The sequence below is a fragment of the Setaria italica genome, chromosome II, assembly GCF_000263155.2.
Source record: "Setaria italica strain Yugu1 chromosome II, Setaria_italica_v2.0, whole genome shotgun sequence".
NCBI lineage: Eukaryota > Viridiplantae > Streptophyta > Magnoliopsida > Poales > Poaceae > Setaria > Setaria italica.
The window spans coordinates 32,414,291-32,427,689 of NC_028451.1; the positions used below are offsets into that span (position 1 = coordinate 32,414,291).

General features: G+C 42.4%; 1 protein-coding gene and 1 pseudogene across 1 annotated transcript; one reads left to right on the top strand and one right to left on the bottom strand.

Moving 5' to 3' along the window:
• The first annotated feature begins 3,870 nt into the window (after positions 1 to 3,870).
• Positions 3,871 to 5,283, top strand: LOC101770359 (annotated as a pseudogene).
• Positions 5,284 to 8,804: 3,521 nt separating this feature from the next.
• LOC101770771 lies at positions 8,805 to 10,055 on the bottom strand. The gene has a single exon (XM_004956896.3). It carries the CDS (start codon positions 9,901 to 9,903, stop codon positions 8,983 to 8,985), a length of 921 nt encoding a protein of 306 aa, XP_004956953.1. The 5' UTR covers positions 9,904 to 10,055; the 3' UTR covers positions 8,805 to 8,982.
• Between the last annotated feature and the right edge of the window lie 3,344 nt (positions 10,056 to 13,399).

A 13,399-nucleotide genomic window follows, 5' to 3' on the forward strand; every position in this document is an offset into this window, starting at 1 on the left:
TGAATCTGATGTTGATCCCTCTATTTTGTTGCTTGTTTGTAGATTTGAGGTCTCTCTCTTTGCTCCATTGTTGTTTGCCCCCTCTATCGCCTGGATCTTTGTTTTCATGAATCCCTTCCATATCTTGTAGAGTTGGATTCGATTTCAAGGTGGAAACCGAGTTGCTGTTGCCAAGGTTCCTTCCTAGAAAAGTTAAGTCTCTTTTTCCTATTTTTTCCCCTCTCCCTCTTATCAGCATCTTCCAGATCAAGTATTTCCTTATTTCTTTTGTGGGTTTATAAATAGGCTTTCCTCTTTTATTTTTTCTTCAATTGGTTAAATCTCGTTCATGGGCTTTTTAAATTTTAGGCCCATAAAGCTTTTGTGGACTTGATGGGCTTTGGTAGTTGGGAGATTTTACCGCATGCTTGGGTGCAGTTCCCCCACGTTCGCAATTTGTGCCTAACTTTTCATTTTGCGCGCCCTCTCCACTTTCTGAAACCTTTTGCATTTATATGCGCCCCTTCCCCTCCCCCTCCTCCCAGATCTTTATTCCTTTGTGCGCCTCTCTCATTCTTTTTTAGTTCTTTGCTCTATTCTATTTGGTGTTCTAAGGACAGAGGGTAGGGTTCCTCGTGCGTTCCTTCTTTCTTTTTCATTTCTGATTGGATCTCTATTCTATTTGGTGCTCTATTCTATTTGAATCTCATTCATCTATTCTATTATAAATTTGGTTCTCTTATGTATATTACATAACTTTGTTACTATTCTTATTTTAGGCTAAGGGATGTAATTTTTTCAAAATCTATATGTTAATATGCTTTATGTCGAAAAGAAATTTGGACCATCTCAATTCTGCATATGGTACTAGGGAATTTGGAAATTAGAGGGATCTTTTTGAAGTGTTATTCTTTTTTGATGATATTTCTCTAAGCAGCTTATTGATTCTGCCAGTATGTTTCAACATATAGTATGTTTTAGGTTGATATGTTTGACTTGAATTTTTGTGTGGTCTTTGTTTTAATCTGTGTAAATATAGAATGCTTCTAGTTGGTTTTAGATTTTTATATGTGTGGTATGGTTGATCTATAAAATTAGCTTATGTTGTTATATAACAACAATTTCAAATTTTGCTGATCACAACAACAGTTCTACCATTTCTGACTGAGTCTATTTTGTTCTTTTTGTATTCAGTGTCCTTGGTAGGATAGTTTAGCAACAACAGTAAGTTTCATCTAAGCACTGATATTTGCTCCTTGATTTGTCTTTGGTATTCATTATAGTTTTCATCTGATTTCATATGTGTGGCATGGTTCATTTTCATTTCATATGCGTGGCATGTGGTAATCTGATTTTCATATGTGCAGTCTGGTTGATTTTTGATTTTCATATGTGGGTAGTTTTTGTCTTTCATTTTGTGTGTATTAAACTTGGTTGAGCAATATCCTTGTTTCACTTAAATTTTAAAAGGAAAATCCATTGGTTAATATGCAGTTATTTTTATGTGCTGTTTTCCTTGTCAATTATATGATTCTCTTTTTTTTTATTTTGTGTTGTATTAAGGAAAATGCTGGATCTTAGGAAGAGGCTTTATGAGGGGAATGTGTTCCCTAGCAAGGCTCCTGCTACGTATCTGGGTCTGAAGAATGGACCAACAGACACTCTTGTCTACGCTGCTATCCAAAAATATAGTGATAGTGATGAAATGCTCTTCAAAGTGATCGAGGTTGTTTATAGTTTGCTGGCACATGGAAATTTCAAGGTTAGCCAGCTCCATAATACTGGGGAATATCTTGTCTAGTGCTCATCTGCTGTTGATGCTGGCAATCTCCATGAGAAAGTGAAAGTTTGTGTGCGACCTGTAATTGGCTTCAGGAAGATGAGACATATTTTCATTACAGGTGCTATGGATAGGTCTAATCTTGTGCCAATGAGGGATGCCAACTCTGATGAATACATATCTGGGGTGGATCCGGATTATTGGACAAAGAGGCTTAACAGAATTTCTAATGCCTAGAAGAAGTTGGATGACAAGACAGCTAACAAAGGCAAAAATGATGTTGAAGCTGGTGCTTCTAAGAAGAGGAAGGTGTGATTATGGTATGTGTGTCTTCTCATCTTTCCCTATATCCCTGTCTTACATTTACAGTGTCTTTGATGCTTGATTTTTCTAATTTTTTTCATTCTCATAAGTTAGCTTCTGATATCATTGGTTTCTACTAGGGTTTTTAGCTTTTATCCATGTTGCTAGTTGTCCTGCTATTATCTTATGTTCATGTAAGACTTTAATGTTTGTGTTAGACTGTATTTTTATAATCATATGCGACCTTGTGTTGTCTTAATATTATCCCTTATTATTTTACGCTTTTTATTTTGATTTTTGAAATGTGTCACATGCTTTTCTATATGATATATATGTTGTACTTGGTGTTGTCATAGATCTGTCAGGGTGTGTGTAAGTGATTTCTTTTAATTTTTACATTTCCTTCTTACTAAACATTAGTTTTTTTTGCATCATAAATTTAGCATTAATGGCATGTTATTTTTGATGGGTCTTCGTCACTTTTGTTCTTGTAAATTAATCTCAATATTTGACAAGTTTGTATTTTGTTTTCATAGAATTTTTGTAATTCTTAGGTATAATCTCAGTTATCTTTTGTAATTATTATTTGATATGTTATTTCTGTTGGTAAGCTGTTAGGTATAATTGATAAGTAATTATGAAAAATTTCATATTACCCATACAGTTCAATTTATATATGTTTATCTCATCATCTGCCAACTTATTTTGCTCTAATATATTTGATACATGTTATGGTCTAAATGCATTATCTAGAGTAGGTTCATTCATATACAGTTGTAATGTACTAAATTTATATGGATATTCTCATTTGTCATTTGTTCTGTCTGCGTATGTAATTTTTCTTTTGTGCAATTGAATATGCTCATCAATATATTACAATGCTTTCTAAGTATTTTTACTCTATGAAGTTTGAAGATATTTCTTCATAATGCTATGTAATATTTTCACACTCCATATGTAATTTTTCATTTTCACAATATGTTCTGCTAGATATGATCTGTAATTTGTTTTTTTTGTAATCTGTTCTTGTGGAAGTATATGTTTTTTTATTTAAAATTGTGTGATTTGACAAATCTGTTATTTTTTATAGTTTGGTATTTTTCTGGTTTTAGAATTTTTTGCTTTTAAATTTTGTTTTTCTATTTAAATTTGGGTTATTCGACAGTTATGTTATTTTGAGTAGTCTGGTGTTTTTGTTTGGTCCGATCATATTTCATGATTTTGTTAATCTGATATTATCTGTTATGTATTTAAATTTGGGTGGGCAATATCCTTGTTTCACCCAAATTGTATTACCCAGTTATTTTAGGTGATTTGAGGTGATTTGGGTGCCAAATTCACCCGTGTGAGGGCAGGCCTCAAATCACGCAGATTTTTAATCTGTAGAGATTTGGGTGATTTGGCACTCGGGTAAGGAGAGATCTCAAATCACTCAAGTGATGGATGGACAGAGTAAATGTCATCAAATATAGCGTGTAGCAGTTGTCCAAGTGCGACTGTCTTGTTGCGAGCATCCTCTAAACCGAACAAATCAAAAGGCAACTACTATTGGGGCCATGATCTGAACCAGGTCTTAGAAAAAAGAAGTGGTCTACTCCCAATGTTGCAAGACAACGGCTACTTGTCAGTAATTTATCGGCAATGTTGCATCTGCTGGGTCAAAATGGATCCTCGTTATCATCCACGGCGCAGCCATGCCGTTTGATTGTCTCATTGCCTGGTCTATTTGATCACGAAACTCTTGCATACCAAAGAAAACAGAAGCCATCTCCTACGATCTTCTTGGGAAAACTCTGCTTTTCATTGCCATGGCCACCACCAACAGCGGCAGCATGCACTTCGTGATCGTGCCATGGCTGGCCTTTGGCGACATCCTCCCGTTCGCGGAGCTCGCGAGGCGCATAGTTCTGCAAGGCCACCGGGTAACCCTCCTCTCCGTGCCAAGGAACACCCGCCGGCTCATCGACATCCCTCCGGATCTCGAGGGCCTCTTCTGTGTCGCGGACGTCCCCCTGCCGCGTGTCGAGCTCTTGCCGGAGGGCGCCGAGGCGACCATCGACCTCCCCTCCGACGACCTGCGGCCGTGCCTGCGCCGAGCCCGCGTTCTCCGCCAAGTTGTCGGACATCCTGCAGGGGCCCGAGGCGTCGAGGCCCGACTGGGTCCTCATCGACTACGCGGCGTACTGGGCGCCCGCGGCCGCGGCGAGCCACGGCGTGCCGTGCGCGTTCGTGAGCATGTTCAGCGCGGCGGCGCTCGGCTTCTTCGGATCCCCGCGGGCGCTCATGGGCCTCGGGGAGAACCCTAGGAACAAGCCGGAGCACTTCACCTCGGTCCCCGACTACGTGCCGTTCCCGACCACCGTCGCGTACCGCGGCTACGAGATGCGCGCGATGTTCAAGCCCGGCATGGTCCCGGACGACTCCGAGGTGTCGGAGGGCTACCGGATCGCCAAGTCCATCGAGGACAGCAAGCTCGTGGGCGTCCGGAGCAGCAGGGAGTTCGAGCCGGAGTGGCTGCAGCTGGTCGGCGAGCTCTACCAGAAACCGGTGATCCCGCTCGGGCTGTTCCCTCCGCCGCCGACACAAGGCATCGGCCACGAGGCGGAGTTGGAATGGCTGGACGGGCACGCGCCGCGCTCCGTCGTGTACGTGGCCTTCGGAAGCGAGGTGAAGCTGGCAAGTGCACAGCTGCAGGTGATAGCGCTCGGTCTGGAGGCGTCCGACATGCCGTTCCTCTGGGCGTACAGGGCGCCGGCCGACTCCGGCACCGGGGACGGCGACGGCGGGTTGCCGGAAGGCTTCGAGGAGCGGGTCCGCGGGCGGGGACTCGTTTGCCGCGGCTGGGTGCCTCAGGTCAGGTTCCTGGCTCACGGATCCGTCGGGGGGTTCTTGACGAACGCCGGCCTGAAATCACGGAGGGCCTCGCGCGCGGCATTAGGCTGGTGCTACTGCCGCTCCTGTTCGACCAGGGCCTCAACGCCCGGCACCTGGTGGAGAAGAAGATCGCCGTCGAGGTGGCGCGCGACGAGGAGGACGGCTCGTTCACGGCAGAAAACGTTGCAGTTGCTCTGAGGAGGGTCATGGTGGAGGGCGAAGGCGAGGAGTTCGGGGCAGAGGTCCGGGACCTCGCTGAAGTGCTCGGAAGTGATGAGGTGAATGATCAGTGCGTGCGAGATTTCCTCCGCTGCCTGTCGGATTACAGCAGGCAGCAACAGGGATAGTTCCAGTCAAACCAACAAGGTGCGCGGCGGCCGTGGTGGTGGCGGAAAACTGCATTACGGTGACCTTTCTTTCCTAGAGGCACCATCACCATGGTTGATGAAGGCTTTTATTTCAGCAGCTTACCATCTTTATTTGTACTCTATAGTTTCATCCATTATAAAAAAAAAAACTTGATGTTCATTTTGACTATCATCCGGGGCCATCTCCAGGAATTTGGGGCCGTGTGTGAAATGCAAAATAGAGCCTTTTGTGATTGATTAGCTGCTTCTAGTATGTGTTTCTTCAAAACCCAAATCATACTTTCTAATTCTTGTATATACAATCTTCGAGGAAACTAATGTCCGTTTCACAAACCAAGAAACTAAATTGAACAGCACATACATATGTACAAGAATTAGCAGTGTTGTTTAGGGCTATGGATAGCCCAAATTCAATTCAATTACAAACTCACATCATGCTGGCCGTTGGGTCTTGGCAGCTTGCAGCTTCCTGGCCTCGAGGAGATCACCCTCCTGCAGTTTTGCTCGAGTACTGGCTGCCGTGTGCGCCATTGCATCTGTGAAACGCCAAGTTTGAGATCACCCACGGGGCCACGGGCTGCGTTCATTGAGATCACACATTAAACTTGTCAGAACACAGAGAGGGCAAAAAGGATGAGGAGCAAATAACTCTAGAGAGGGGCATAACTACAAACGATTTGGATTACCTTTGTCTGTTGATTGAAAAGATGCAGGTTAATCATGTTTGGCAAGAAGTTGTGGAAGTTGAATCAGAGTTGGGGGCCATGAGTTGCTAACCAGTTACCTGATGACCTGCAGACAAATGAAGGAACAGAGCAATCAGAGCAAATCATTTTGTGTGGCGAGCCATGCATATCAATCAACGAGGTGAATCTTGCAGATATTGTGGTGAGTGCAGATGCAGACATAGATACACCAGGAGGATATACAGATTTCAAACAGAATGAGAACGTAGAGGCAACATCTATGTCGCTAAGCCAAGGTGGGCAGGAAAGCGAGCATGCACCACACGTTGGCATGGAGTTTCAAACACATGAGGAGGCTTACAACTTCTACAATAGCTATGCCTTAATAGTTGGATATTCAACTCTAAAAATCTGGTACATATACATCAAGAGGTAAAAAGTCAATGGGGCAAGGAGAATTTACAAATGTGTTGTTGGGAAGAGAAAAGGATTACGAATAATTGCAGATGAAGCAGAACTTGTCTCAGCAGCAAAAACGGCGATGCAAAGTTGTTGACAAGACCAATTGCCAGGCAGAGATGACTGTGAGAAGGAAAATGGAGTTCGGACAGTTAGTAGGCTGATCCTTGAACACAACCACAATCTCCTTGCGCCATCACTAGCTAAACTGTTGAGATCACATCGATATGTTTCAAAACAAGAGAAAGCAATGATTAGGTTGTTCATAGAAGTTAATGTGCCAAACTGGAAGATATTGGCATTCCTATCATATTTGAGGAGTGTAATGAAAAACACAAATTTGGTGAAGAAAGATATTAGCAACTACTAAACAAAAATTTTGCGGGAGTGTGGAGAAAGTGATATAACACAAGTAGTTCAGTTTCTGAAAAAGCAGCAAGTGACGATCCTGCGTTTTTCTTCACTTTTGATACCGATGATGATTCTACGGCCAGAAACATTTTCTGGGCATATGGTGCTAGCAGGAGATGGTATGCACATTATAGAGATGTTGTTATTTTTGACAATACCTATCACACAAATGGGTACAACTTGAACTTTGCTCCCTTTGTTGGAATAAATGGCCATGGTGACAACCTTCTATTTGCTGGTGCGGTCCTTAGTGATGAGACTATACCTAGTTTCAGATGGTTGTTTTGAACATTCTTACATGCATGGGGGCACGGCATCCAAATCTATAATTACAGACAAGTACGCTGCCATGAGGGCAGCGATTGCACTAGAGTTCCTGGAAGCAACACACAGAAATTGTGTCTTCCATATTGTCTCAAAAGCAGAGATCCTACTGGATCCCGCATTTATAAAGGAGCCGAACTTTGCAGTTGACTTTTTTGACATTGTTTTTCAATTGCATAACTGAGGAAGAGTTCGAGAGATTATGGAAATACATGGTAAACAAGTACAAGGTCCAGGACATCAAATATTTGGCTGTGTTGTACGAAAACAGGAAAAGATTTTTGCCAGTTTTCTTCAAGAAAAACTTCTTCACATTTATATGTTCGACGTCACACAGTGAAGGGACAAATGCACGGTTCAAAGAAAATGCCGGGCCGACTAGTTACCTTAATTTGGAGACATAACTTATGAACAAGAAGCTACCATCAGAACTTGGCCTACAAGGAGGTTAGAAATCAGGAACTTCCTTAGAAGTTTGCAGAGGAGACTATTTGGAGAAAAACTAGATGGGAAGAGCAGCACCTAAATAGTAATAGCCAGAGTAGGAACATTGGTGTTATAAAATAATGACAGGTTAAATAGTGGCTAGATGTGTGGCTAAGGGTTCCACTAGGTACCTACTCATGTTTCCCACATCGACGCCTGTGACTGTTGGAGAGAGCTACCTTTATGTATCAAATTATAGTAAAAAGAAGTTCTGCAAAATTTTCTTCTATCGATTTTTACATACTAGTCATGTACATTTAGTATTGGCTATACACAGTATCAAATGTACCGTTCCATAAAATCGTTGTGTAAAGTAACAAGGTACAGTTAATTTGGAGCAAAAACCATAGTAACATAATTACTAATTCTTACTAGCATTTACTTTTATAACGCATGTATCACTCCTAGACACATCATATACAAGAATAAAAAATATCTCAAAAGTTGCATACATTGAGGATGTAAACACTAAAAAAGATCTGATTTTAGTTTTCTTAAAATTGTAACACAAATATTCTTATTAGGATTAGAACAACTTACATTGCTTTTCTCTGTAATAAAAGGAAAGGATTAATCATGATGGCGCTACACACATCAAAGTCTCCCTATTTAATAGAAGCTTATATATTCTCTAAATATTTTATGAAATTATTTTTTTTGATTATGAATCTAATATTTAATATCAATCTAATGAATCTAACAACATCATTCTTGTATTATCAATCTGTATAAAATTTTAATTATTGATAACCATGTTAAAAAAGTTTGATTCAAATATTTGAGAATATGTGAATGAATGAATTAACATTTCAGAAGTCTTGCATCTAGGTTTCCGTTAGGCAGGCAATTGGTTTGGTTCAAAGTGTTATTTCAAATGTGCCTATGAACTTAATTTGTAAATAATATTGTTACAAGTTTCATGGTTTATCTAAGTATTCACCTGTAAATTACAACATGTAAATATGCCCAGCATATATATATTAATTAACTTGTAAAACAAACTTTTGGTCCGTTACAATGCACATGCGTTTTACTTTTACAATTACTAAGAGAGCATTGTTAGTTGGTACAACAACAAGATAGGGATATAAACCCTCGCAAAAGAAAAAAAAGAAGATGATAGGGATAGGAACGTTGGAAAGAAAACATGCACCAGTGTCCAGTGGTTAGAAAAAAAAAATACACAATGCACATATAAACCTTAGCTTTTGACTACATTGTACATGAGCACGAAGAGATCAATGAATTCATCATCGCACATGCAAGCTACTGTACAAGTGTACACGCAGGAACATGTTCTACAATTGGCCAGCTACACCTCGATCTCCAACGGCGTGAATCCATGAACATCTTCGCCGCCACCGCACTTGCGCTCCTGCAGCTGTTCCTCCTGTTCGCTGGCTTCCGGCACCCGCACGTACGCTGCCTCCTCAGGATACCTCTTGCACACGTACAGGTATAGTGCGACAACGAACACCGTCATGAAGGACAGGTACCACCCGAACTGCAGGTTGGCGAGCGCCTTGGCGCGATGCAGGCTGGCCTTGCTATGGCAGCGCACGGTGTCGCGGCCGTCCTCCTCCACGAGCGAGCAGCCCTTGGGCACCCGGCTCGGCACCCAGACCATGGCGCCGATGACCATGAGCCACACGCCATGGAACGTGATGCATGCCGACCTGACCAGGCTCACCGCGAAGCTCCGCGGGAAGCCGATGCCGAGGAGCGCCGTGGCGAGGCACGCGGCGACAACGAGCTGCAGGAGCCAGTGGAACTGCCCCTCGAAGCCGGCGTGGTCGGTGGAGTGGAAGTGGAACACGAGCAGCTCCTGCGCGAAGACGACGGCGACGAGGAGCAGGGAGATCGCGTCGCGGCACCGCGCCCGGACGCGGTCGAGGTGGAGCGCGGAGCCAGCGTAGACGAGGAGCGCGAGGCAGATGATGGCGTGCTCGTGGTTGTGCAGGCGGTCCGACGGGATGGAGCCGTCGGCGTCGAACGGGAGGAAGGTGGAGTGGTCGACGAACATCTCCATGGCGAACTCGACGGCGCTGCCGACGATGACGAGGATGAGTTCGAGGTGGCGGACGCCCGGCGCAGGGAACCAGACCGGCGCGACGTACGCGTCCGGGCGCAGGGAGAAGAGCCTGATGTGATTGAACAGGTGCCACAGGCCGACGGCCAAGAAGCCGGCGCCGGGCAGGATGTGGCCGATGCTGTTGCGCGGCGTGCCGCCCATGGCTCGATCGCCGCGCTGACGGTGGTTGGGCAACTGCTACTGTTCTCGGATCAACGGCTTGCTTGATGTTTTCTTGGGGTGCTCGCCTCGCGATCGATCGATGACCAACTTTTGCGAGGCTTAAAAGGTGGACGTGTACGCAGGCGGGGAGGGTTGGTCCAGGCGATCGATGTCGGGAGGGATGGACGTTGAGTAAGTTTGAATGATGCGAAGGAGTTGCTTGTACGACAGTGTACAAAGATAGCATGATTGTTTGAAAACCGCGACTGTACTGTGAGAGCTGAGATCAAAGACCTGTATCTGTCATGAAAGATATGGAAGCTGTTGCGTACTTCAGTTTTAAACATGTTGATAAGACTTTAATTCATACCCAACTGAGAGAGCATCAGAAGATGCAAGGAGCCAAGGAGGCCAGCTTTCTCAAATCCCCAAACCTAATGCTTACCCGAACTGGCAGGCTCATCCTGTGCTCATGCCCACTGAACTGCCGTCTATGCTTTACCAACCTGCTGAATTTGTCACAGTACATTTCCATTGCCAAATGAGGATTATCAATTTATCATTGGAGGACAGGGATCCTCAAATGACCTGAAAGTATATTGTCCGGTGATGCTAATTGGACTTGTTAAGTGAGAAAAGTGAATCTGTTAATTGTTCCTTATTAACATGGTTTTGCGACTCTCTTAGCACTAGTACAGAGACACGTTAGACTGACAAGGATCCTTTCAGGTGGTCTCCACTGAGATGATTGCATTTTATTCAAAAGTTCTTCTCAGGCAATCCATGCAAGAGTCTTTGATTCCAGCAAAGCATAATACATCTAGAAAACATAGCGAGGTGTACAAGGAACCCCCAAATGATAATGACTCAGTTTTCAGTCGTGTGGAGTGACAACAAGGCTGATCTGAGAGATGACCAGAACACGGTAACAACAAGACATGTCATGAGTTTGAACAGCATTAGGTAGATTACAATGGGAATAACACAAATCATAAAATGATTAAATGTTATGGTTATACATGTGACGCTCGAAAAGCTGTTTACTGAAACTCCATCCATGAAGTAAGAAAATTTCAATTCCAACCAATAATAGCATCTGCAATTGTAGTGCACAAAGTTTAACCAAGGATAGGTTTCTATTTCCATTTTTTCTGGCATAATATCAGATTATGGGTCTGGCTAAAGTTAATTATTTTATTTTTGTGTGTTTTGAAAGGGGCTTGCTGGTATCTGTGTTGCATTTGTCTCCATTCCTACCATGCTACAATCTACATTGCTAATATGTGATCATAAAGTTTTATCAGCTATAACATATTCTCTACCTGGTTTGGCTAATACTAGCTTCCAATGGTTCACTTTTGTTGCAGCCCTCTAGGTTTAATCCGAATACTTTTACCTCCACGGAGTAATTCCAGTTAAGGTCACATCAGATTTTCGGTTCCCTTTTTTAAAGCCTTACTTATATTTTTGGTGCATATGGTGAATTTGTTACCAAATTGAAATCTATGCATGAAGAATGTCGGTGGTTTGCATCAGCATCATAGTAATGTGCATAGCACTATTTTCTGGTATTTAGTGGTAATGACATATTGTGAAATTGTAGCAACATGGGATTGAGGGTTGCCCTATGGTCACGATTGACGTGGCTTCATGGTGATCGACAATGACTTCGTGCTTCATGCTTCTGGAGTAGCATTAGTACTAGGTGGTAACACCAACATGTACTTAAAAGGTCTCTGGGGTGACTAAATTTAGACCTTGTACTAATGCTAATATTAGCACCGGACCTCTTGTTGGCTGGTACCAATGCTCCGGACCGATAGTGAGTTTTCCAATAGTGACAAATGGCTGGGAAACTCTAGAGGTCAATATCCAAACCTACCTATATAATATAGTTCGCAAAAAGAAAGCATCTGTGGCTAAAGTTTGAGTAGTTTCCTATAAACATAATCTTTAGGAGAGATTATTAGTGACTAAACTCGTGGATCCGCTTAACCTTGTAGCGAGAATTGCCAATATAATGAAACAATAGTAGAGATGTTTTTAGATGCAGCCCACATCAAAATGGACATTTTCCAACCGATCTATGCATAAAGCACTCATAAATAATGGAATACAAATTGCAAAACAACCTACTGTACAATCTAAAACTCCCCTTGAGGACTAAGATTTTCATGTGGTACCACAAAAGTGGAGTAATCCTAACCAAAGATAAATTAGCATGAATAAGTTGGAATGGTCTATGAAGTATTGCTTTTGCAACAAAGAAGAATCTATTTAGTGTTTTTTTTACCGAAGTCAGCAGGGGAAGCTCCTACCTATTTTTTTATAATTTTTTTTATTCCAGATCCATTTAATTCGCTTCCACGAGGAGTCGAACCTAGACCTGCTTGGTGCTACTCAGGTACTCTAACCACTAGGCTAGAGACCCTTTCACCCATTAAGTGTTTGTTCTTTGACTATCATTTATCTAAGTTAATTTGGGGTGGTTTAATGTATGTATGTCTAATATAGCTCAATAATATTAATAGGATGTGAACTACATTAAAATCTTACATGTTAATTGGAGCTTCTACTCCCTGTTGGGAGTTAGAGCATCTCCAGCAGATCACCGTTCCTCAATCCAACTACCATATTGGAAGAGCCTTTATCTTTCCCTTTTCCCAATAATTATTAGGACAACCCAATAATTCACCCCAACTCTCCCTAAATAAAGGAGGAGTTGTGACACTCCCAATACGGTAGTTGGATTGGGATGAGATTATTGAAAGACTGCAAAAGCAACGGTAACAATCCACTTTTTAGAGCATTTAAAAATACGTAATTTTTTAAAAATTTTCTTCAAATACAAACTAAACTCCTTTTCCTGAAATATTCAAAACCTAATTTGTAAATCAAACTATGAATTTAACTCACATGTGTGATGCATTTGATTGCTCTAGCTTTCTTTTCTTTTTTTAACCTTAGGAATATTTCCCTTCTCTAAAAATCCTAGAAATAATATTTGAATTTATTCAAATATTAATTCCAAATCCAAATCCAGTAACCCATCTATAATGAACCCTACTCTAATTTCTTTCTGAAGATTATCCAAATCTCAGCCCTTGATCTCATCCATCGTCATCTCCAAAATCCTAGAAGTACTTTCTTTTCTAAAACCCTCGAATTAATATTCAAAGGTAATTTGAATATAAATTTCCCAAATCAAATCCTAATGCAAACTCTCACCATGTCGCATCCTTTAGATCTCAACCTCTTCTTAAAAGTTCCCTTTCTAAGTCTTGTTTAAACCCACACCTCAAAACCCGTTTTAATTCCCCAAAACCTCTTCCAAATAAATAAAAGCCTTTTGAAACCCCACGGGCCGCCAACCTCCCCTTCCCGGCCCACACTCCTTCTGGCCCAGACCGCTCCCGTCTTCCCCTTCTCCCCTTCGGCCCAGCGCAGCCGGCCTGCCTCCCCTCCTTCGCAACCCACCTACACACGCGGCCCGTCG